Genomic DNA, 26,808 nt, shown 5'->3' with positions numbered 1-26,808 from the left:
CCCTGTATTACACCTGACTCACCCCTCTGACAGCCCTGTATTACACCTGTCTCACCCCTCTGACAGGTAGCACTGTATTACACCTGATGCATACCTGTGACAGGTAACCCTGTATTACACCTGACTCACCCCTCTGACAGGTAGCCCTGTATTACACCTGACTCACCCCTCTGACAGGTAGCCCTGTATTACACCTGACTCACCCCTCTGACAGGTAGCCCTGTATTACACCTGTCTCACCCCTCTGACAGGTAGCCCTGTATTACACCTGTCTCACCCCTCTGACAGGTAGCCCTGTATTACACCTGTCTCACCTCTCTGACAGGTAGCCCTGTATTACACCTGACTCACCTCTCTGACAGGTAGCCCTGTATTACACCTGTCTCACCTCTCTGACAGGTAGCCCTGTATTACACCTGTCTCACCCCTCTGACAGGTAGCCCTGTATTACACCTGTCTCACCTCTCTGACAGGTAGCCCTGTATTACACCTGTCTCACCTCTCTGACAGGTAGCCCTGTATTACACCTGACTCACCTCTCTGACAGGTAGCCCTGTATTACACCTGTCTCACCTCTCTGACAGGTAGCCCTGTATTACACCTGTCTCACCCCTCTGACAGGTAGCCCTGTATTACACCTGTCTCACCTCTCTGACAGGTAGCCCTGTATTACACCTGACTCACCTCTCTGACAGGTAGCCCTGTATTACACCTGTCTCACCTCTCTGACAGGTAGCCCTGTATTAGACCTGACTCACCCCTCTGACAGGTAACCCTGTATTACACCTGACTCACCCCTCTGACAGGTAGCCCTGTATTACACCTGACTCACCCCTCTGACAGCCCTGTATTACACCTGTCTCACCCCTCTGACAGGTAGCACTGTATTACACCTGATGCATACCTGTGACAGGTAACCCTGTATTACACCTGACTCACCCCTCTGACAGGTAGCCCTGTATTACACCTGACTCACCCCTCTGACAGGTAGCCCTGTATTACACCTGACTCACCTCTCTGACAGGTAGCCCTGTATTACACCTGACTCACCCCTCTGACAGGTAGCCCTGTATTACACCTGACTCACCCCTCTGACAGGTAGCCCTGTATTAGACCTGACTCACCTCTCTGACAGGTAGCTCTGTATTACACCTGACTCACCCCTCTGACAGGTAGCCCTGTATTACACCTGACACACCCCTCTGACAGGTAGCCCTGTATTACACCTGACTCACCTCTCTGACAGGTAGCCCTGTATTACACCTGACTCACCCCTCTGACAGGTAGCCCTGTATTACACCTGACTCACCCCTCTGACAGGTAGCCCTGTATTACACCTGACTCACCCCTCTGACAGGTAGCCCTGTATTACACCTGTCTCACCTCTCTGACAGGTAGCCCTGTATTAGACCTGACTCACCCCTCTGACAGGTAGCCCTGTATTAGACCTGACTCACCTCTCTGACAGGTAGCTCTGTATTACACCTGACTCACCCCTCTGACAGGTAGCCCTGTATTACACCTGACTCACCCCTCTGACAGGTAGCCCTGTATTACACCTGACTCACCCCTCTGACAGGTAGCCCTGTATTACACCTGACTCACCTCTCTGACAGGTAGCCCTGTATTACACCTGACTCACCCCTCTGACAGGTAGCCCTGTATTACACCTGACTCACCCCTCTGACAGGTAGCCCTGTATTACACCTGACTCACCCCTCTGACAGGTAGCCCTGTATTACACCTGTCTCACCTCTCTGACAGGTAGCCCTGTATTAGACCTGACTCACCCCTCTGACAGGTAGCCCTGTATTAGACCTGACTCACCTCTCTGACAGGTAGCTCTGTATTACACCTGACTCACCCCTCTGACAGGTAGCCCTGTATTACACCTGACACACCCCTCTGACAGGTAGCCCTGTATTACACCTGACTCACCCCTCTGACAGGTAGCCCTGTATTACACCTCACACACCCCTCTGACAGGTAGCCCTGTATTACACCTGACTCACCCCTCTGACAGGTAGCCCTGTATTACACCTGACTCACCCCTCTGACAGGTAGCCCTGTATTACACCTCACACACCCCTCTGACAGGTAGCCCTGTATTACACCTGACTCACCCCTCTGACAGGTAGCCCTGTATTACACCTGACTCACCTCTCTGACAGGTAGCCCTGTATTACACCTGACTCACCCCTCTGACAGGTAGCCCTGTATTACACCTGACTCACCCCTCTGACAGGTAGCCCTGTATTACACCTGACTCACCCCTCTGACAGGTAGCCCTGTATTACACCTGACTCACCTCTCTGACAGGTAGCCCTGTATTACACCTGACTCACCCCTCTGACAGGTAGCCCTGTATTACACCTGACTCACCCCTCTGACAGGTAGCCCTGTATTACACCTGACTCACCCCTCTGACAGGTAGCCCTGTATTACACCTGTCTCACCTCTCTGACAGGTAGCCCTGTATTAGACCTGACTCACCCCTCTGACAGGTAGCCCTGTATTAGACCTGACTCACCTCTCTGACAGGTAGCTCTGTATTACACCTGACTCACCCCTCTGACAGGTAGCCCTGTATTACACCTGACACACCCCTCTGACAGGTAGCCCTGTATTACACCTGACTCACCCCTCTGACAGGTAGCCCTGTATTACACCTCACACACCCCTCTGACAGGTAGCCCTGTATTACACCTGACTCACCCCTCTGACAGGTAGCCCTGTATTACACCTGACTCACCCCTCTGACAGGTAGCCCTGTATTACACCTCACACACCCCTCTGACAGGTAGCCCTGTATTACACCTGACTCACCCCTCTGACAGGTAGCCCTGTATTACACCTGACTCACCTCTCTGACAGGTAGCCCTGTATTACACCTGACTCACCCCTCTGACAGGTAGCCCTGTATTACACCTGACTCACCCCTCTGACAGGTAGCCCTGTATTACACCTGACTCACCCCTCTGACAGGTAGCACTGTATTACACCTGTCTCACCTCTCTGACAGGTAGCCCTGTATTAGACCTGACTCACCCCTCTGACAGGTAGCCCTGTATTAGACCTGACTCACCTCTCTGACAGGTAGCTCTGTATTACACCTGACTCACCCCTCTGACAGGTAGCCCTGTATTACACCTGACACACCCCTCTGACAGGTAGCCCTGTATTACACCTGACTCACCCCTCTGACAGGTAGCCCTGTATTACACCTGACTCACCTCTCTGACAGGTAGCCCTGTATTACACCTGACTCACCTCTCTGACAGGTAGCCCTGTATTACACCTGACTCACCCCTCTGACAGGTAGCCCTGTATTACACCTGACTCACCCCTCTGACAGGTAGCACTGTATTACACCTGTCTCACCCCTCTGACAGGTAGCCCTGTATTAGACCTGACTCACCTCTCTGACAGGTAGCCCTGTATTAGACCTGACTCACCCCTCTGACAGGTAGCCCTGTATTAGACCTGACTCACCTCTCTGACAGGTAGCTCTGTATTACACCTGACTCACCCCTCTGACAGGTAGCCCTGTATTACACCTGACACACCCCTCTGACAGGTAGCCCTGTATTACACCTGACTCACCCCTCTGACAGGTAGCCCTGTATTACACCTGACTCACCCCTCTGACAGGTAACTCTGTATTACACCTGATGCACACCTGTGACAGGTAGCACTGTATTACACCTGATTCACACCTGTGACAGGAAGCACTGTATTACACCTGACTCACCCCTCTGACAGGTAACTCTGTATTACACCTGACTCACCCCTCTGACAGGTAACTCTGTATTACACCTGATGCACACCTGTGACAGGTAGCACTGTATTACACCTGATTCACACCTGTGACAGGTAGCACTGTATAACGCCTTATTCACACTTGTGCAGGTAGCACTGTATAACACCTGTCTCACCCCTCTGACAGGTAGCCCTGTTTTACACCTGTCTCACCCCTCTGACAGGTAGCCCTGTATTACACCTGACTCACCCCTCTGACAGGTAGCCCTGTATTATACCTGTCTCACCCCTCTGCCAGTGTCCGGAGGTGTAAGCATTCCTTAAAATACTCCTTAACTGCACACTCACCTGTCCAACCTATACCTACCCCTGTCTCATTCTGTGTGCCCCTCCTGTCTCATTCTGTGTGCCCCTCCTGTCTCATTCTGTGTGCCCCTCCTGTCTCCTTCTGTGTGCCCCTCCTGTCTCCTTCTGTGTGCCCCTCCTGTCTCCTGTGTGCCCCTCCTGTCTCCTTCTGTGTGCCCCTCCTGTCTCCTTCTGTGTGCCCCTCCTGTCTCCTTCTGTGTGCCCCTCCTGTCTCCTTCTGTGTGCCCCTCCTGTCTCCTTCTGTGTGCCCCTCCTGTCTCCTTCTGTGTGCCCCTCCTGTCTCCTGCTGTGTGCCCCTCCTGTCTCCTGCTGTGTGCCCCTCCGGTCTCCTTCTGTGTGCCCCTCTGGTCTCCCTCCAGTCTCCTTCTGTGTGCCCCTCCAGTCTCCTTCTGTGTGCCCCTCTGGTCTCCCTCCAGTCTCCTTCTGTGTGCCCCTCCGGTCTCCTTCTGTGTGCCCCTCCGGTCTCCTTCTGTGTGCCCCTCCGGTCTCCTTCTGTGTGCCCCTCCGGTATCCTTCTGTGTGCCCCTCCGGTCTCCTTCTGTGTGCCCCTCCGGTCTCCTTCTGTGTGCCCCTCCGGTCTCCTTCTGTGTGCCCCTCCGGTCTCCTTCTGTGTGCCCCTCCGGTCTCCTTCTGTGTGCCCCTCCTGTCTCCCTCCTGTCTCCTTCTGTGTGCCCCTCCTGTCTCCTTCTGTGTGCCCCTCCTGTCTCCCTCCTGTCTCCTTCTGTGTGCCCCTCCTGTCTCCTTCTGTGTGCCCCTCCTGTCTCCCTCCTGTCTCCTTCTGTGTGCCCCTCCTGTCTCCTTCTGTGTGCCCCTCCTGTCTCCTGCTGTGTGCCCCTCCTGTCTCCTGCTGTGTGCCCCTCCGGTCTCCTTCTGTGTGCCCCTCTGGTCTCCCTCCAGTCTCCTTCTGTGTGCCCCTCCAGTCTCCTTCTGTGTGCCCCTCTGGTCTCCCTCCAGTCTCCTTCTGTGTGCCCCTCCGGTCTCCTTCTGTGTGCCCCTCCGGTCTCCTTCTGTGTGCCCCTCCGGTCTCCTTCTGTGTGCCCCTCCGGTCTCCTTCTGTGTGCCCCTCCGGTCTCCTTCTGTGTGCCCCTCCGGTATCCTTCTGTGTGCCCCTCCGGTCTCCTTCTGTGTGCCCCTCCGGGGTCCTTCTGTGTGCCCCTCCGGTGTCCTTCTGTGTGCCCCTCCGGTGTCCTTCTGTGTGCCCCTCCGGTGTCCTTCTGTGTGCCCCTCCGGTCTCCTTCTGTGTGCCCCTCCGGTCTCCTTCTGTGTGCCCCTCCTGTCTCCCTCCTGTCTCCTTCTGTGTGCCCCTCCTGTCTCCTGCTGTGTGCCCCTCCTGTCTCCTGCTGTGTGCCCCTCCGGTCTCCTTCTGTGTGCCCCTCTGGTCTCCCTCCAGTCTCCTTCTGTGTGCCCCTCCAGTCTCCTTCTGTGTGCCCCTCTGGTCTCCCTCCAGTCTCCTTCTGTGTGCCCCTCCGGTCTCCTTCTGTGTGCCCCTCCGGTCTCCTTCTGTGTGCCCCTCCGGTATCCTTCTGTGTGCCCCTCCGGTATCCTTCTGTGTGCCCCTCCGGTCTCCTTCTGTGTGCCCCTCCGGTCTCCTTCTGTGTGCCCCTCCGGTCTCCTTCTGTGTGCCCCTCCGGTCTCCTTCTGTGTGCCCCTCCGGTCTCCTTCTGTGTGCCCCTCCTGTCTCCCTCCTGTCTCCTTCTGTGTGCCCCTCCTGTCTCCTTCTGTGTGCCCCTCCTGTCTCCCTCCTGTCTCCTTCTGTGTGCCCCTCCTGTCTCCTTCTGTGTGCCCCTCCTGTCTCCTGCTGTGTGCCCCTCCTGTCTCCTGCTGTGTGCCCCTCCGGTCTCCTTCTGTGTGCCCCTCTGGTCTCCCTCCAGTCTCCTTCTGTGTGCCCCTCCAGTCTCCTTCTGTGTGCCCCTCTGGTCTCCCTCCAGTCTCCTTCTGTGTGCCCCTCCGGTCTCCTTCTGTGTGCCCCTCCGGTCTCCTTCTGTGTGCCCCTCCGGTCTCCTTCTGTGTGCCCCTCCGGTCTCCTTCTGTGTGCCCCTCCGGTCTCCTTCTGTGTGCCCCTCCGGTCTCCTTCTGTGTGCCCCTCCGGTCTCCTTCTGTGTGCCCCTCCGGTCTCCTTCTGTGTGCCCCTCCGGGGTCCTTCTGTGTGCCCCTCCGGTGTCCTTCTGTGTGCCCCTCCGGTGTCCTTCTGTGTGCCCCTCCGGTGTCCTTCTGTGTGCCCCTCCGGTCTCCTTCTGTGTGCCCCTCCGGTCTCCTTCTGTGTGCCCCTCCGGTCTCCTTCTGTGTGCCCCTCCGGTCTCCCTCCTGTCTCCTTCTGTGTGCCCCTCCGGTCTCCTCCTGTGTGCCCCTCCGGTCTCCTCCTGTGTGCCCCTCCTGTCCCCTTCTGTGTGCCCCTCCTGTCTCCTTCTGTGTGCCCCTCCTGTCTCCCTCCTGTCTCCTGCTGTGTGCCCCTCCGGTCTCCTTCTGTGTGCCCCTCCGGTCTCCTTCTGTGTGCCCCTCCGGTCTCCTTCTGTGTGCCCCTCCGGTCTCCTTCTGTGTGCCCCTCCTGTCTCCTTCTGTGTGCCCCTCCTGTCTCCTTCTGTGTGCCCCTCCTGTCTCCCTCCTGTCTCCTTCTGTGTGCCCCTCCTGTCTCCTTCTGTGTGCCCCTCCTGTCTCCTGCTGTGTGCCCCTCCTGTCTCCTTCTGTGTGCCCCTCCTGTCTCCTTCTGTGTGCCCCTCCTGTCTCCCTCCTGTCTCCTTCTGTGTGCCCCTCCTGTCTCCCTCCTGTCTCCTTCTGTGTGCCCCTCCTGTCTCCTTCTGTGTGCCCCTCCTGTCTCCCTCCTGTCTCCTTCTGTGTGCCCCTCCTGTCTCCCTCCTGTCTCCTTCTGTGTGCCCCTCCTGTCTCCCTCCTGTCTCCTTCTGTGTGCCCCTCCTGTCTCCTTCTGTGTGCCCCTCCTGTCTCCCTCCTGTCTCCTTCTGTGTGCCCCTCCTGTCTCCCTCCTGTCTCCTTCTGTGTGCCCCTCCTGTCTCCCTCCTGTCTCCTTCTGTGTGCCCCTCCTGTCTCCTTCTGTGTGCCCCTCCTGTCTCCCTCCTGTCTCCTTCTGTGTGCCCCTCCTGTCTCCCTCCTGTCTCCTTCTGTGTGCCCCTCCTGTCTCCTTCTGTGTGCCCCTCCTGTCTCCTGTGTGCCCCTCCTGTCTCCCTCCTGTCTCCTTCTGTGTGCCCCTCCTGTCTCCTTCTGTGTGCCCCTCCTGTCTCCTTCTGTGTGCCCCTCCTGTCTCCTTCTGTGTGCCCCTCCTGTCTCCCTCCTGTCTCCTTCTGTGTGCCCCTCCGTTCTCCCTCTGTGTGCCCCTCCGTTCTCCCTCTGTGTGCCCCTCCGTTCTCCTTCTGTGTGCCCCTCCATTCTCCTTCTGTGTGCCCCTCCGTCATCCTTCTGGGGGCCCCTCCGTTCTCCTTCTGTGTGCCCCTCCGTTCTCCTTCTGTTTGCCCCTCCGTTCTCCTTCTGTGTGCCCCTCCGTTCTCCTTCTGTGTGCCCCTCCTGTCTCCTTCTGTGTGCCCCTCCAGTCTCCTGTGTGCCCCTCCAGTCTCCTGTGTGCCCCTCCAGTCTCCTGTGTGCCCCTCCAGTCTCCTGTGTGCCCCTCCAGTCTCCTGTGTGCCCCTCCAGTCTCCTGTGTGCCCCTCCAGTCTCCTGTGTGCCCCTCCAGTCTCCTGTGTGCCCCTCCAGTCTCCTGTGTGCCCCTCCTGTCTGTGTGCCCCTCCTGTCTCCTTCTGTGTGCCCCTCCTGTCTCCCTCCTGTCTCCTTCTGTGTGCCCCTCCGTTCTCCTTCTGTGTGCCCCTCCTGTCTCCTTCTGTGTGCCCCTCCTGTCTCCCTCCTGTCTCCTTCTGTGTGCCCCTCCGTTCTCCTTCTGTGTGCCCCTCCTGTCTCCTTCTGTGTGCCGCTCCTGTCTCCTTCTGTGTGCCCCTCCTGTCTCCTTCTGTGTGCCTCTCCTGTCTCCTTCTGTGTGCCCCTCCGGTCTCCTTCTGTGTGCCCCTCCTGTCTCCTTCTGTGTGCCCCTCCTGTCTCCTTCTGTGTGCCCCTCCTGTCTCCTTCTGTGTGCCCCTCCGGTCTCCTTCTGTGTGCCCCTCCTGTCTCCTTCTGTGTGCCCCTCCTGTCTCCTTCTGTGTGCCCCTCCTGTCTCCTTCTGTGTGCCCCTCCTGTCTCCTTCTGTGTGCCCCTCCTGTCTCCCTCCTGTCTCCTTCTGTGTGCCCCTCCGTTCTCCTTCTGTGTGCCCCTCCGTTCATCTTCTGTGTGCCCCTCCTGTCTCCTTCTGTGTGCCCCTCCTGTCTCCTTCTGTGTGCCCCTCCTGTCTCCTTCTGTGTGCCCCTCCTGTCTCCTTCTGTGTGCCCCTCCTGTCTCCCTCCTGTCTCCTTCTGTGTGCCCCTCCGTTCTCCTTCTGTGTGCCCCTCCGTTCTCCTTCTGTGTGCCCCTCCGTTCTCCTTCTGTGTGCCCCTCCTGTCTCCTTCTGTGTGCCCCTCCTGTCTCCTTCTGTGTGCCCCTCCTGTCTCCTTCTGTGTGCCTCTCCAGTCTCCTGTGTGCCCCTCCAGTATCCTGTGTGCCCCTCCTGTCTGTGTGCCCCTCCTGTCTCCTTCTGTGTGCCCCTCCTGTCTCCCTCCTGTCTCCTTCTGTGTGCCCCTCCGTTCTCCTTCTGTGTGCCCCTCCTGTCTCCTTCTGTGTGCCGCTCCTGTCTCCTTCTGTGTGCCGCTCCTGTCTCCTTCTGTGTGCCGCTCCTGTCTCCTTCTGTGTGCCGCTCCTGTCTCCTTCTGTGTGCCGCTCCTGTCTCCTTCTGTGTGCCGCTCCTGTCTCCTTCTGTGTGCCCCTCCGGTCTCCTTCTGTGTGCCCCTCCGGTCTCCTTCTGTGTGCCCCTCCTGTCTCCTTCTGTGTGCCCCTCCGGTCTCCTTCTGTGTGCCCCTCCTGTCTCCTTCTGTGTGCCCCTCCTGTCTGTGTGCCCCTCCTGTCTCAGCCTTGCTTGTGTTCTTGTCTGCTCCCACCCCATCCACTTGTGGGTTCTATTATTTATCTTGTCTCTACCTTTCCTATTACGTCTTCTGTGTTATATTTTTTCCGGGTATTATCCTACATGTTGTGTATTCTGCCTGGTCTGACCCCTGTGCGGTATGTACTGGGCTCTCTATACCCGCTATTACACTGTGTGGATGTTTGGGCTGCTATATCAATACAGGATAATAATATGCTTGACTTGTTTCTTGCTGCTAGAGCTTGCACTCTACCCAGGCAGGTAATTATGTTACATATAGGCAATGTGTTCTAGCCCAGTACCATAGACCTGGCTGAGCTGGGACCATTGGGACATGTAGGTCTGATTATAACGTGCCTATAGATTATATAGCAGTCTGTGTTTCTATGTGACCACGCTGTACAATCTGGGGGTCTCTTCCCCTCACCCACTCTCTGATGCAGGATGTGAACAGCTCGTTATGTCTGTTCCTGTAATTACATTACCCGCAGCTTTATGCAGAATTATTCTCCCAGGACTAATTGATGGCACATGTTTAATTCATTAATCATTAGCATCAAATTCGACAATTACACAGGCGCTGATTGTACAATCTAGAGTATAATGAGGTCCCATTACCTGACAGTCTTCCCCCCCTCCCAAATGTTAGTGAGAAAAGCGTGTAACCTTTTTATATCTCTGTATGATGCTCTAATGCTCCGTTGCCCTATTTAACCCCTTGCAATGGGTATTGTTCAAATGTAACCCTCCTTATTACTTCTAATTTGCCCTCTGTCCCCGGCTCTGAGACCCATCCTGGGGCTTTGCCAGCAATGATGCGTCTCTGCTCATAGGCACGCAGATGATGTCATTAGTCAGCCTGCCGATCCAGAAAGCAATAGGACTCCTTGTATACAGTGCCTTGCAAAAGTATTCACCCCCTTTGCATTTTTCATGTTGTGTTGCCTCACAACCCGGAATTACAATGGATTGTGTGAAGGTGTGCGTCATTTCATTCACAGAACATGCCTACAGGACAATGGCCAGAAGCATACTGCTAAAGCAACACTCGGGTGGTGTAAGGGGAAACATGTAAATGTGTTGGAATGGCCTAGTCACAGCCCAGATCTCAGTCCAAGTTAGAATCCGTGGTCAGACTTGAAGATTGCGGTTCACAAGCGGAAACCATCCAACATGAAGGAGCTGGAGCAGGTTTACCTTGAGGAATGGGCAAAAATCCCAGGGGCAAGATGTGGCAAGCTCATAGGGATTTATCCAAAGCGACTTGCAGCTGTAATTGCCGCAAAAGGTGGCTCAGCAAAGTATTGACTTTAGGGGGGTGAATAGTTATGCACGCTGAAGTTTTCTGTTATGTTGTCCTAAATGTTGTTTGTTTCATAATATTAAAAAAACACAACGTCACAGTTGTAGGCATGTTCTGGGAATTAATTGATGCACACCGTCAAACAATCCATTTTAATTGCAGGTTGTGAGACAACAAAACAAGAAAAAATGCAAAGGGGGTGAATACTTTTGCAAGGCACTGTATATAACACCCAGCGTGCAGCCCTGCAATCACCATGGTCACACATTAGCAGGTATATAACATCCAGCGTGCAGCCCTGCAATCACCATGGTCACACATTAGCAGGTATATAGCATCCAGCGTGCAGCCCTGCAATCACCATGGTCACACATTAGCAGGTATATAGCATCCAGCGTGCAGCCCTGCAATCACCATGGTCACATATTAGCAGGTATATAACACCCAGCGTGCAGCCCTGCAATCACCATGGTCACACATTAGCAGGTATATAACATCCAGCGTGCAGCCCTGCAATCACCATGGTCACACATTAGCAGGTATATAGCGTGCAGCCCTGCAATCACCATGGTCACACATTAGCAGGTATATAGCATCCAGCGTGCAGCCCTGCAATCACCATGGTCACACATTAGCAGGTATATAACACCCAGCGTGCAGCCCTTCAATCACCATGGTCACACATTAGCAGGTATATAACACCCAGCGTGCAGCCCTGCAATCACCATGGTCACACATTAGCAGGTATATAGCATCCAGCGTGCAGCCCTGCAATCACCATGGTCACACATTAGCAGGTATATAGCGTGCAGCCCTGCAATCACCATGGTCACACATTAGCAGGTATATAACATCCAGCGTGCAGCCCTGCAATCACCATGGTCACACATTAGCAGGTATATAACATCCAGCGTGCAGCCCTGCAATCACCATGGTCACACATTAGCAGGTATATAGCATCCAGCGTGCAGCCCTGCAATCTCCATGGTCACACATTAGCAGGTATATAGCATCCAGCGTGCAGCCCTGCAATCACCATGGTCACACATTAGCAGGTATATAGCATCCAGCGTGCAGCCCTGCAATCACCATGGTCACATATTAGCAGGTATATAACACCCAGCGTGCAGCCCTGCAATCACCATTGTCACACATTAGCAGGTATATAACACCCAGCGTGCAGCCCTGCAATCACCATGGTCACACATTAGCAGGTATATAACACCCAGCGTGCAGCCCTGCAATCACCATGGTCACACATTAGCAGGTATATAACACCCAGCGTGCAGCCCTGCAATCACCATGGTCACACATTAGCAGGTATACAGCGTGCAGCCCTGCAATCACCATGGTCACACATTAGCAGGTATATAACACCCAGCGTGCAGCCCTGCAATCACCGTGGTCACACATTAGCAGGTATATAACATTCAGCGTGCAGCCCTGCAATCACCGTGGTCACACATTAGCAGGTATATAACATCCAGCGTGCAGCCCTGCAATCACCATGGTCACACATTAGCAGGTATATAACACCCAGCGTGCAGCCCTGCAATCACCATGGTCACACATTAGCAGGTATATAACACCCAGCGTGCAGCCCTGCAATCACCATGGTCACACATTAGCAGGTATATAACACCCAGCGTGCAGCCCTGCAATCACCGTGGTCACACATTAGCAGGTATATAGCATCCAGCGTGCAGCCCTGCAATCACCATGGTCACACATTAGCAGGTATATAGCATCCAGCGTGCAGCCCTGCAATCACCATGGTCACACATTAGCAGGTATATAACACCCAGCGTGCAGCCCTGCAATCACCATGGTCACACATTAGCAGGTATATAGCGTGCAGCCCTGCAATCACCATGGTCACACATTAGCAGGTATATAACATCCAGCGTGCAGCCCTGCAATCACCATGGTCACACATTAGCAGGTATATAGCATCCAGCGTGCAGCCCTGCAATCACCATGGTCACACATTAGCAGGTATATAGCATCCAGCGTGCAGCCCTGCAATCACCATGGTCACACACTCACACATTAGCAGGTATATAGCGTGCAGCCCTGCAATCACCATGGTCACACATTAGCAGGTATATAACATCCAGCGTGCAGCCCTGCAATCACCATGGTCACACATTAGCAGGTATATAGCATCCAGCGTGCAGCCCTGCAATCACCATGGTCACACATTAGCAGGTATATAGCATCCAGCGTGCAGCCCTGCAATCACCATGGTCACACATTAGCAGGTATATAGCGTGCAGCCCTGCAATCACCATGGTCACACATTAGCAGGTATATAACACCCAGCGTGCAGCCCTGCAATCACCGTGGTCACACATTAGCAGGTATATAACATTCAGCGTGCAGCCCTGCAATCACCGTGGTCACACATTAGCAGGTATATAACATCCAGCGTGCAGCCCTGCAATCACCATGGTCACACATTAGCAGGTATATAACACCCAGCGTGCAGCCCTGCAATCACCATGGTCACACATTAGCAGGTATATAACACCCAGCGTGCAGCCCTGCAATCACCGTGGTCACACATTAGCAGGTATATAACACCCAGCGTGCAGCCCTGCAATCACCGTGGTCACACATTAGCAGGTATATAGCATCCAGCGTGCAGCCCTGCAATCACCATGGTCACACATTAGCAGGTATATAGCATCCAGCGTGCAGCCCTGCAATCACCATGGTCACACATTAGCAGGTATATAGCATCCAGCGTGCAGCCCTGCAATCACCATGGTCACACATTAGCAGGTATATAACACCCAGCGTGCAGCCCTGCAATCACCATGGTCACACATTAGCAGGTATATAGCGTGCAGCCCTGCAATCACCATGGTCACACATTAGCAGGTATATAACATCCAGCGTGCAGCCCTGCAATCACCATGGTCACACATTAGCAGGTATATAGCATCCAGCGTGCAGCCCTGCCATCACCATGGTCACACATTAGCAGGTATATAGCATCCAGCGTGCAGCCCTGCAATCACCATGGTGACACATTAGCAGGTATATAGCGTGCAGCCCTGCAATCACCATGGTCACACATTAGCAGGTATATAACACCCAGCGTGCAGCCCTGCAATCACCGTGGTCACACATTAGCAGGTATATAACATCCAGCGTGCAGCCCTGCAATCACCGTGGTCACACATTAGCAGGTATATAACATCCAGCGTGCAGCCCTGCAATCACCGTGGTCACACATTAGCAGGTATATAACATCCAGCGTGCAGCCCTGCAATCACCGTGGTCACACATTAGCAGGTATATAACACCCAGCGTGCAGCCCTGCAATCACCGTGGTCACACATTAGCAGGTATATAACATCCAGCGTGCAGCCCTGCAATCACCATGGTCACACATTAGCAGGTATATAACATCCAGCGTGCAGCCCTGCAATCACCATGGTCACACATTAGCAGGTATATAACATCCAGCGTGCAGCCCTGCAATCACCGTGGTCACACATTAGCAGGTATATAACACCCAGCGTGCAGCCCTGCAATCACCGTGGTCACACATTAGCAGGTATATAACATCCAGCGTGCAGCCCTGCAATCACCATGGTCACACATTAGCAGGTATATAGCATCCAGCGTGCAGCCCTGCAATCACCATGGTCACACATTAGCAGGTATATAGCATCCAGCGTGCAGCCCTGCAATCACCATGGTCACACATTAGCAGGTATATAACACCCAGCGTGCATCCCTGCAATCACCATGGTCACACATTAGCAGGTATATAGTATCCAGCGTGCAGCCCTGCAATCACCGTGGTCACACATTAGCAGGTATGTAACACCCAGCGTGCAGCCCTGCAATCACCATGGTCACACATTAGCAGGTATATAACACCCAGCGTGCAGCCCTGCAATCACCATGGTCACACATTAGCAGGTATATAACATCCAGCGTGCAGCCCTGCAATCACCGTGGTCACACATTAGCAGGTATATAGCATCCAGTGTGCAGCGCTGCAATCACCATGGTCACGCATTAGCAGGTATATAACATCCAGCGTGCAGCCCTGCAATCACCATGGTCACACATTAGCAGGTATATAACATCCAGCGTGCAGCCCTGCAATCACCATGGTCACACATTAGCAGGTATATAACATCCAGCGTGCAGCCCTGTAATCACCGTGGTCACACATTAGCAGGTATATAACACCCAGCGTGCAGCCCTGTAATCACCGTGGTCACACATTAGCAGGTATATAGCATCCAGCGTGCAGCCCTGTAATCACCATGGTCACACATTAGCAGGTATATAGCATCCAGCGTGCAGCCCTGTAATCACCATGGTCACACATTAGCAGGTCACCTTTCCTACATATCTGCCCCGGGCACCTGTATGTGCTGCTACTGTAATGTGGAAACGTTGAGGAGTGACAAGAGCTTAGCATAGAAGCTGCAGCTACGCTAGCTCGCACATTTATTCTACGCTAGCTCGCACATTTATTCTACGCTGGCTCGCACATTTATTTGCATAGTACTGCAGCGTGTTACATTAGTCTGTTTTCGGTCACCACCAGCCTCCACTCTTCCTATGTAACCATCATCAGCACAAGAACTGTTCATCGGGAGGTTCATGAATGAGGTTTCCATGGCCGAGCAGCTGAATAGAAGCCACGGATCACCATGATGCCAACGTCGGCTGTAGTGGCATAAAACACACAGCCATTGGGCTCTAGAAGAATAGAAACACCTTCTCTGGAGTGATGCATTCCAGCCCTAATGTGTAGAGTCAGCAGTAACACGAGGTGCAGCAGGTATTATAGACTGGGGCTGTATTTCATGGTTTGCTCATTTAGTTCCAGTGAAGGCAAAAATTGAAGCTTTGCTGGAGAACAGTGTGCTTCCCATCGCCTCTGACTTTATACTTAAGGATTCTGCCTTTGAACCTCTATATACCCCTGCCTATACCTTCTAATATCCTTCCTATAAACCTCTAAGGATGACGCTAATTTGCGTACACAGTCATCCAGTAAATAAAGACTCCAGACGTAGAACCTGTGGTTCCAAAGCACAAAGTATTATTCAAGTAAAAGTACAGCAGTTACATGCTATGATCCTCATATAATCTTAGCGCAAAGAGATTATACAGACCCAAGTACAATTATACATACGCAGCGCTCTCTGGTCCAGATGTTAGGCATCAGCAAGAAACCCCTCGTCCCTCAGCATTCAGCACAAAGACCAGGAACCCAGGATCAGAGCATATTTATACCCCCCAGAAATAAACAACACAATAGAGAAGTTTGTTGCTAATACCATTGGTCATAACGGAGAGGGCATATGTTACAAGGCATTTAACAGGTTGATTCAAATAGACACAACCCAGCCTCTAACAACTGGGGGTCTCTGGTTTCCTGCCTCATGCAATCATCCTAACAGTTGTTCATATAATGTACATTTTGTTGCTTAAAGTCTCTGCGGTCCATAAGTTGAGAATGGATGATGCGATCTCCCCACCGATGGTACCGGAATACTGTTGAAAGAGTACGCATCAGTACAATACCAATCACGGCTTACTTATCATGTATAAAACCTTAGTTACCAAATAATCTTTATTTCACAGCATTTATGCTAAATGAACAAACTTAAATCTTATACTTTAAAGCTTATTAAACCTTTTATGTGAATATGTAATGTGTAAGTATGCGGGGTGTGATGTAAAGACGCTAGTTAACTTGGAGCAGATGCGTGCGCATGAAGCTAATAAACAGCATTTTCATACAGGATCTTATGCATTCGCTAATATGTGACAGCGCAATTGTGCGTATTAATGTGTGTATGAGAAATGGTGCACTTAAATCTCACTTAAACTAAGTGAACACCTAACAGTGTGGAATGCTGAGCCTTATAGTTTCACACGCCGCCCTCTCTCAGCAGCCCCCACCCTTCCCAGGCTCAAAAGTACAGTCCTTTGTTCTCCCAGGTTCTTGTGTAAATGCAAATTAGCACAGCTACAAGACCCAAACCTCAGATAACACTCTTGGCTTTGAAGGTATTTTATTGTAGGAAGCCTGCTAATGTAAGGTGCTACAAACGACCCTCTTGCTGTATTTGAGTAGGGCCACCTGGAGTGAGAGCAGACGTTATGTCCATGAAGCTTGTCTTCACAGACTAGTTGTCACATGGCCATTTGCTCTGTTTAGCTAATGCAATCCAATTTTGACATACTGTACAGCCATTTCTGAAATATATCCTTTAGGGGAATTATAATAATATACACTTTATCCAGAGCACCCAAACTACGTAAAGTCATGAAATGGGCTTTTGGTGAATCGCCGTAACTTATGGCGATGGTCACAGATGCAATCGCATGTTGCTAATAGAAATTTCGCCACATGTACTAAAGTGTGAGTTTATGTAAAATATCGCTTAGGCGGCCATTAGCAAAATGGCGTCTTGCGATCTCATTTCCAATATGTCGTCTTGCGGCCAGTCGCAAGATGGTGTCGCTGTGATTCAATTTTAAACTGATCTTGTCTCAGCCAATAATCCAGCTTCGACATACTGAATAAGTCCTCATGTTACTCCAAATAACTCTTGAGCGTGGACCAAGATGTAGCTAGACGTGTCGGAGGGGGTGGCGTGATCGAGGACTTTCTGGGTTGGATCAGTAGCCAGTGAAGCAGAGTGGTGAGGACAACATAGATTGTCAGGAGATGTAAATGAGGCATGCAGCAGCATGTGGGAGATGGGGGTAAGAGGAAAGCCAGATAGCAGGCGTTTGCAGTAGCCCAGGTGAGAAATGACAAGTGTGTATCAGAGTTCTGGTAATTTAAGTCTAAAAAGTCTAATTCTAGAGATTTTGTACAAGTGAAAGCAGCATGATTGTGAGGGAGTCGGATGTGGTTAGAGGCCAAGAAACGGACTTGGTGGACAGAGCAGAGGATTGTGCTGCAAGAGACAGGAGGTTAGGTGAGGAGGTCTTGGATGGAGGTGTGGGGGGTGCAGTGAGTTCAGATGTGTCCCCATACACCTAGCCTCAATATGCCATGCGACACTAGACGCCAGGAGCAAGTGAGTCGCCAGGTACAGTGCGACTCGACGCGCATCAAGCATCTTATTTGCTATTGGATGTGACATACCGCTTCACGAGTCTGCATTGATTCATTTATAAATGCGGCTCTTGTATATCTGTGTTTGACTGAGTCTGTAGACAAAATATTTATTTAGTTTGACAAAGTACTAGAATATCCACAAGGTGGTGGCAGACAGACTGTTAGAGACACGAGAAGACGTGGTGAGAGGTCAGGGGAGGAGAGGTAAATTTGGGTGTCATCAGTACAAGAGGAAGATAAGGAGTCCAAGAATAGACCATTGGAGTTGGCCGACAGGTAAAAGAAGAAAGGGAGGTGGAATCAGATGAAGATACAGAGAAGGAGAAGTTACCAAGTTAGGAGAAGAACCATTAGAGGACAGGGAGCGAGAGAGTGGGGTGTTTGCAGGGGGAGTGGGTGTTCCACAGAACTAAAGACTTGCTAAGTTCAAGAGAAGATGGAAATGACCATTGGATTTGACATTGATTATTTGTCACCTTGGTGGATGTAGATTTGATGGCAAACAATTGTGGTCTCTTCATGGCGTGACGCCTTTGGGTCATGTGTATCAAGATAACTTAATACTTTTGATCAGATTAAATCAGAATTTCATGACCCTAATTCAACATTTTTCCATCATTTTCAGTTACGACATGCTGCAAGTACCCAGTTTGGGTATTTTTGACTCCCCGGTTAAGACGTTTTCTCTGGGGAACGAAAGACTGTCTCTGTTCTTTATTCTGCCTTGAATTCGCAATTATCTCCCAAAAGTATTTTTTCTTGTCATTGAGACCCAAATGGGAAGCGGAGTTAGGGATTGTAATGGAGCAGCAGTGGGCACTCTTGCTTGGTGATATTCGAGAAGCCACTGCTTGTATTCTCCATACAATATATTATACACCACTTAGTTTATTTAATATGGAGCTTTGGGTTAATTGAAATTGTGATTGGCATCTCCCATGGGAGTGCCGAGACGTACAGCAATTCTGGACCAGAGTCTGGGACTGTGTCAGTACTATGGTACCTGCCTTACCCCCTCTTCACACTCTTAATATGTCTTTTTGGTTTCTCCCAGGAGGAATCTTTTTTAGTGTAATGGTATATAAATATGTTTTCAGGCTTATGACCTTGGCCAAAGTTGTAGCCAGAAAATAACTTTCACATCTGGGTGCCCAAAGTTAACGACACTGTCAACCATGAAAGATACCTGTATGCGAGGGGTATGCAGTAAGTTTCCGGATTTACAAAAAGTATTATATATACAAACAAAGTGAACATTAAATTTTTTCAAAGTATTCACCAGAGGAGTCTATGCAAAGTTGCATGCCCTCAAACCACTTGGTGAAGCAGCTGGACCAGTCTAAAGCAGGTATGTCTTCTACATGCCGGATGAAGGTCTCCAGAGCAGCTTCCGGTGACTCAAAACGAATCCCATGCATCTTGCACTTGAGTTGTGGGCAGAAGTCGCAGGGTACCAGGTCTGGACTGCACAGTGGATGACTAAGCTCCTGGATACGTTCATGGGCCAGAAAATCCATCACTTTGCTGGACTTGTGGACAGGTGCATTGTCGTGATGGAGAAGGGCACCACGAGCGTAACTTCTTGTACAGCATCTTGAAATGGCTTTCACCACTTGCGAAAGGGATTGGTTGGCATTCCAGTTCCAATTGACGATGTGCTGCGGCTTGAGTGGTACGGTAGTTACATGACCAATCTTGGATACAAAAACAGCCCCCATCTTCTTGGCCACACAGTGCTGACGTTGGAACTTCTGTGGTGGCGCACCTCCAACTGGGTTCCACTGGGCCGACGCCACTGATGATCTCTCAGACAGAGTTTTAGCGACCACCATCAATCCTGGCCACGATGTTGCGGCTCCAAGTCACCCGAGCCTCCTCCTACTTGCGAGTCAGCTGATGGTGCACCCAGCGCACAGAAACCTTGCTCAGGCCAAGCTTTTCGTGGAGTATTGAGCAGATGGATCCCAATGAGATGCCTTTCTACTTCTCTACCGGGGCCATGGTCAACCTGGCGTCCACCTCAACTGTGGCCCACACGTCAGCAATGTTGTCCTTGGTGATGGCCGTCACAGGTCGGCCGCAGCGCTGCTCGTCTTCCAGGGACCCTCTCCCGCACCAAAGTTCTGCAAACTCAAACACGCTGGTTTGGGAAGGTGCTTCCTCATAAAAAAAAGCAGCTCGCAGTCGGTCATAACTCTCATGCTGTCGCTGACCATTCTTGTAGTCGTAGAAGATCATGGCTCTCCATTTGCCTCTGTTGAGCTCCATAACGACTTTCTTGAAGGAAGCGAACAAGCTGATTTCTTGTGTGCGGTGCTGCTTATATACGGTTCTGTGCCCTGAAACTGACTTCAGTCAGAGATTACAGTTCCCCTCCTGACAGTCAGATTGTGTCTACTTTGCCTACAGTATGCACTGCACATGCAGAAACGTATTGCACACCCCTCATACTAGTACAAAGGCAATGCCCACATACTACACATTAGGGTCTCCTTAGTAGAGGGCTGCCTGTGCTCAGCATTTTTCTTGGGACTTGCGATATGTTACATTGTATCCTGCCCCTGGTGCTGGACGTTTATTCCAATGTTGTGATACTTTGCACCATTTATAACAATCTATATATCTCTCTATTGTACCATTTGTGTTAGTTTATCTTCTATGTAACCCTAATATGGCCTTATTATATTGTTTTGTGTTTTCTTTTTCCTTATTTTGAAAATGAATAAAATACACTTGATTCAGAATATATGTAAATCCTGTTCCCAGACGGTGCCATACACTGCCGGGCTGGCCCAGGACTTTATATACATTATATACAATTTATTTATACATTTGTACAGTGTTTCTTTATACTGTACAATATAACACTAGTCCCAGCGAACATGGAATGTGACGGCAGATAAGAACCCCTTGGCGCATCTAGTCTGCCCTGTACCTATCTCACTGCTGGCGGTGCTGTGGACGTACTTCCGCGGTCCCCATCGCACTGCAACACTCCAGGTCTGAGCCCTAGCATCACAGCTGCCGTACTTAGCTCGGCGCTACAGAGCGTGTTTGGCCAGAAAGTAAAAACAAATGATGAGATATGCATTTATAGTACATGGCACCTAGAACCGATAGGCTAGTTTCACACTTGCCGATTTTGACCAGGCGGCAGAAAGCCGCCCGTTTTTTTTGTCAGGTTTGAAAAATAGTGGTGGCTGAAAGTAGATGCCTTCTGTCACACGGCACGGGCACGGCACGGCACACAGTCGCCGTGTTATAGCCGGGAATATCCACTGTGCAGGACGGCTGCCGTGCCTGGTCCGTCCCGTCCCTGCACGCCAGTGGTGTAAGGTAAACAATGTTTCCTATCACACAACCGGACTTGTGCTGCTACTGCGATTGCCCAATAGATTATAGAAAGAAAAAAAACAAAAGCTGCTCAAAACCGCTTCTTGTGAAAGGCACTGAGGGCCTGACCAAACCCGGCCGGCCAAAACCTGCAAATGTGAAATAGGCCTTAGTCTGTATGAAAATGTCACTGCAGCGTGAGGGATTAACCCCCTCAGTACTGAGGCCGCCATCTCGAGCGCGTTGGCTGGGCCTCCGGCCACAAGCCATAAAACTCCTCTTACTCCATAAAACTCCTCCTCCTGCTACTCCCTACAAATACTCCTCTTGCTACTCTATACACCTCCTACTCCTGCTTCTCCATATACCTCCTCCTCCTCCTGCTTCTCCATACACCTCCTACTCCTGCTTCTCCATATACCTCCTCCTCCTCCTGCTTCTCCATACACCTCCTCCTCCTGCCTCTCCATACACCTCCTCCTCCTGCCTCTCCATACACCTCCTCCTCCTGCCTCTCCATACATCTCCTCCTCCTGTTACTCCATACACCACCACCTCCTGCTTCTCCATACAACTCCTCCTCCTGCTTCTCTATACACCTCCTCCTCCTGCTTCTCCGTACACCTCCTCCTCCTGCTACTCCCTACAAATACTCCTCCTGCTACTCTATAAACCACCACCTCCTGCTTCTCCATACACCTCCACCTGCTTCTCTATACACCTCCTGCTTCTCCATACACCTCCTCCTCCTGCTTCTCCATACACCACCTCCTCCTGCTTCTCCATACACCTCCTCCTGCTTCTCCATACACCTCCTCCTCCTGCCTCTCCATACACCTCCTCCTCCTGCCTCTCCATACATCTCCTCCTCCTGTTACTCCACACACCACCACCTGCTTCTCCATACACCTCCTCCTCCTGCTACTCCATACACCTCCTCCTCCTGCTTCTCCATACACCTCCTCCTCCTGCTTCTCCATACACCTCCTCCTGCTTCATACACCTCCTCCTCCTGCTACTCCCTACAAATACTCCTCCTGCTACTCTATAAACCACCACCTCCTGCTTCTCCATACACCTCCTCCACCTGCTTCTCTATACACCTCCTTCTCCTGCTACTCCATACACCTCCTCCTCCTGCTTCTCCATACACCACCTCCTCCTGCTTCTCCATACACCTCCTCCTGCTTCTCCATACACCTCCTCCTCCTGCCTCTCCATACACCTCCTCCTCCTGCCTCTCCATACACCTCCTCCTCCTGCCTCTCCATACATCTCCTCCTCCTGTTACTCCACACACCACCACCTCCTGCTTCTCCATACACCTCCTCCTCCTGCTACTCCATACACCTCCTCCACCTGCTTCTCTATACACCTCCTCCTCCTGCTACTCCATACACCTCCTCCTCCTGCTTCTCCATACACCACCTCCTCCTGCTTCTCCATACACCTCCTCCTGCTTCTCCATACACCTCCTCCTCCTGCCTCTCCATACATCTCCTCCTCCTGTTACTCCACACACCACCACCTCCTGCTTCTCCATACACCTCCTCCTCCTGCTTCTCCATACACCTCCTCCTGCTTCATACACCTCCTCCTCCTGCATACACCTCCTCCTCCTGCTACTCCCTACAAATACTCCTCCTGCTACTCTATAAACCACCACCTCCTGCTTCTCCATACACCTCCTCCACCTGCTTCTCTATACACCTCCTTCTCCTGCTACTCCATACACCTCCTCCTCCTGCTTCTCCATACACCACCTCCTCCTGCTTCTCCATACACCTCCTCCTCCTGCCTCTCCATACACCTCCTCCTCCTGCCTCTCCATACACCTCCTCCTCCTGCCTCTCCATACATCTCCTCCTCCTGTTACTCCACACACCACCACCTCCTGCTTCTCCATACACCTCCTCCTCCTGCTACTCCATACACCTCCTCCACCTGCTTCTCTATACACCTCCTCCACCTGCTTCTCTATACACCTCCTCCTCCTGCTACTCCATACACCTCCTCCTCCTGCTTCTCCATACACCACCTCCTCCTGCTTCTCCATACACCTCCTCCTGCTTCTCCATACACCTCCTCCTCCTGTTACTCCACACACCACCACCTCCTGCTTCTCCATACACCTCCTCCTCCTGCTTCTCCATACACCTCCTCCTGCTTCATACACCTCCTCCTCCTGCTACTCCCTACAAATACTCCTCCTGCTACTCTATAAACCACCACCTCCTGCTTCTCCATACACCTCCTCCACCTGCTTCTCTATACACCTCCTTCTCCTGCTACTCCATACACCTCCTCCTCCTGCTTCTCCATACACCACCTCCTCCTGCTTCTCCATACACCTCCTCCTGCTTCTCCATACACCTCCTCCTCCTGCCTCTCCATACACCTCCTCCTCCTGCCTCTCCATACACCTCCTCCTCCTGCCTCTCCATACATCTCCTCCTCCTGTTACTCCACACACCACCACCTCCTGCTTCTCCATACACCTCCTCCTCCTGCTACTCCATACACCTCCTCCACCTGCTTCTCTATACACCTCCTCCTCCTGCTACTCCATACACCTCCTCCTCCTGCTTCTCCATACACCACCTCCTCCTGCTTCTCCATACACCTCCTCCTGCTTCTCCATACACCTCCTCCTCCTGCCTCTCCATACATCTCCTCCTCCTGTTACTCCACACACCACCACCTCCTGCTTCTCCATACACCTCCTCCTCCTGCTACTCCATACACCTCCTCCTGCTTCTCCATACACCTCCTCCTCCTGCTTCTCCATACACCTCCTGCTTCTCCATACACCTCCTCCTGCTTCTCCATACACCTCCTCCTCCTGCTACTCTATAAACCACCACCTCCTGCTTCTCCATACACCTCCTCCACCTGCTTCTCTATACACCTCCTCCTCCTGCTACTCCATACACCTCCTCCTCCTGCTACTCCATACACCTCCTCCTCCTGCTTCTCCATACACCTCCTCCTGCTTCTCCATACACCTCCTCCTCCTGCTTCTCCATACACCTCCTCCTCCTGCTTCTCCATACACCTCCTGCTTCTCCATACACCTCCTCCTGCTTCTCCATACACCTCCTCCTCCTGCTACTCTATAAACCACCACCTCCTGCTTCTCCATACACCTCCTCCTCCTGCCTCTCCATACACCTCCTCCTCCTGCCTCTCCATACACCTCCTCCTCCTGCCTCTCCATACATCTCCTCCTCCTGTTACTCCACACACCACCACCTCCTGCTTCTCCATACACCTCCTCCTCCTGCTACTCCATACACCTCCTCCACCTGCTTCTCTATACACCTCCTCCTCCTGCTACTCCATACACCTCCTCCTCCTGCTACTCCATACACCTCCTCCTCCTGCTTCTCCATACACCTCCTCCTGCTTCTCCATACACCTCCTCCTCCTGCTTCTCCATACACCTCCTCCTCCTGCTTCTCCATACACCTCCTGCTTCTCCATACACCTCCTCCTGCTTCTCCATACACCTCCTCCTCCTGCTACTCTATAAACCACCACCTCCTGCTTCTCCATACACCTCCTCCTCCTGCCTCTCCATACACCTCCTCCTGCCTCTCCATACACCTCCTCCTCCTGCCTCTCCATACATCTCCTCCTCCTGTTACTCCACACACCACCACCTCCTGCTTCTCCATACACCTCCTCCTCCTGCTACTCCATACACCTCCTCCACCTGCTTCTCTATACACCTCCTCCTCCTGCTACTCCATACACCTCCTCCTCCTGCTTCTCCATACACCACCTCCTCCTGCTTCTCCATACACCTCCTCCTGCTTCTCCATACACCTCCTCCTCCTGCCTCTCCATACATCTCCTCCTCCTGTTACTCCACACACCACCACCTCCTGCTTCTCCATACACCTCCTCCTCCTGCTACTCCATACACCTCCTCCTCCTGCTTCTCCATACACCTCCTCCTCCTGCTTCTCCATACACCTCCTCCTCCTGCTTCTCCATACACCTCCTGCTTCTCCATACACCTCCTCCTGCTTCTCCATACACCTCCTCCTCCTGCTACTCTATAAACCACCACCTCCTGCTTCTCCATACACCTCCTCCACCTGCTTCTCTATACACCTCCTCCTCCTGCTACTCCATACACCTCCTCCTCCTGCTACTCCATACACCTCCTCCTCCTGCTTCTCCATACACCTCCTCCTCCTGCTTCTCCATACACCTCCTCCTGCTTCTCCATACACCTCCTCCTCCTGCCTCTCCATACACCTCCTCCTCCTGCCTCTCCATACATCTCCTCCTCCTGTTACTCCACACACCACCACCTCCTGCTTCTCCATACACCTCCTCCTCCTGCTACTCCATACACCTCCTCCTGCTTCTCCATACACCTCCTCCTCCTATTACTCTATACACATCCTCCCTATAACTCCTGGTGTATCTCTGTATAGCTCATCTTGTTACTTCATATAACCCTCCATGTAACTCTTACTATTGCTAAACATTATCCCTCCTATAAATTCTATTACTTGATGTAAACCTGTTACTACACTACTCCTGGGCCTCTCTGTAATCATTCACATAGGGAGCGGCTCCTGCCCATAGACTGTGGTTGGGCTGTTTTAGGTGATGAGTCCATTTTATATATATAATCATCCATTCAGCGGCTCTAAGGGTCCCTAACAAATGATATTCCATCCCTAACAACAGAGACAGAATGACAAATCGTACTCTGTGCTACAGATATATCACTAGTCCTTCTGTTCTTCCACCCCAAGGAGCCAGCAAATATTCTTATTATCCCATTAAATGCACAGATCCAATAATTACAAAGTATTTCCAGCACTTGATACATTGGGCCTGATTCAGAGCCGTTCGCTATTTGCGGTCGTTCGTTCAAAAACAAGGGGTGGCTTTTGAAATGATCCGTTCGCAAATAGCAGTCTGTCACACCTCTAAGTCTGAACGAGCGAGCAAAACATACGCTCGTTTATTTGTTAAAAACGCCCCCTGGCCGCTCGCACCATACGTCATGTCCGCTATTTATTAGATTAATCGAGTACATCGACCAGCGTATGAACTGCTCGCTATTCTTGTGGTTGGTTTTTGCTACCACAATCTTGCGAGCAGTTCTGGCTATAAAATAACCCAGTGACGTGGTCAATGATGCTGCTGTTTTAATTATGCACACCCATAAAACGCCCGTTTTGACCTTTAAGCACGCCTGCGTTCGGATCTCCACTCCCCATTTTCAAGCACCTTCCCCTGTTACCACCCACATACGCCTCATTCTGTCACTCAAAATAGCAGGCATTCGCTATATTGCGAGCACATGAATTTCGGCCGCACTGACTGGTTCGCGCATGCGTATAACGATCCGTACGCATGCGCAGATGTGCGAACATCGCTCGGAACGAGCGTACTGCCGATAGCGAGTGGCTCTGAATGAGGGCCATTGTCTTTTTTTTTTTAAATCCTGTAGGTGGTACACACTCCAACAGCTCGCTGTCCTCGGAGCGCTCGGTCAGTGGCCTGAGCCTATCAGCTTTCAGCGGGAAGAGCGACAGTGGCGGCCTAACTCAGAGATCCTTCTCTGTCTGCAGTGGGGAACAGTGGGGGGAGACAGGTGAGATATATGGCTCATAATAGGCTGTGTATATACTACTTACTCATTCTCTCTCTTTCTCCTCCCTCTTTCCTTTCTCCAGTCTCTCTTCGTCCTTCCACTCTCTCCTCTATCCGTCCTCATACCTTTCTTTCTCTCCCCCCCCCACTCTCCCTCCTCTCCTCCCTCCTCTTCCTTTCTCCCTCTCATTCCCCTCCTCTCCCTCTCTTCTCCTTCCTACTCTTTCCGTCCTCCCCATCCCTCTCTCTCTCCCTCTTTCCCCTCCTCTCCCTCTTTCCCCCTCTCTCTCCTCCTCTTCCTCTCTCCCTCTTTCTCCCTCC

The 26,808-nt window shown here is 51.9% G+C and overlaps 1 protein-coding gene across 4 annotated transcripts in view; it reads left to right on the top strand.

Moving 5' to 3' along the window:
• LOC148436261 (arf-GAP with GTPase, ANK repeat and PH domain-containing protein 3-like) overlaps positions 1-18,574 on the top strand; it is a 281,879-nt gene extending 263,305 nt beyond the window's left edge. Inside the window, exon 12 of one of the 4 annotated variants that reach the window (XM_088465112.1) lies at positions 18,158-18,574. In XM_088465112.1, the coding sequence (XP_088321238.1) occupies positions 18,158-18,450 (293 nt within the window). In that variant the 3' untranslated portion in view covers positions 18,451-18,574. Of the gene's footprint in view, positions 1-10,094; positions 10,519-14,994; positions 15,094-18,157 lie in introns of those variants that run through there. The other 3 variants (XM_088465115.1, XM_088465113.1, XM_088465114.1) reach the window with 3 other exon arrangements.
• The last annotated feature ends 8,234 nt before the right edge of the window (positions 18,575-26,808 follow it).

This window comes from Taudactylus pleione, unplaced genomic scaffold (assembly GCF_031769625.1).
Source record: "Taudactylus pleione unplaced genomic scaffold, aTauple2 ptg001851l, whole genome shotgun sequence".
NCBI classification, from domain to species: domain Eukaryota; kingdom Metazoa; phylum Chordata; class Amphibia; order Anura; family Myobatrachidae; genus Taudactylus; species Taudactylus pleione.
The sequence above is the reverse complement of the archived record's forward strand: the minus strand, read 5'-3'. Positions and strand labels throughout refer to the sequence as shown.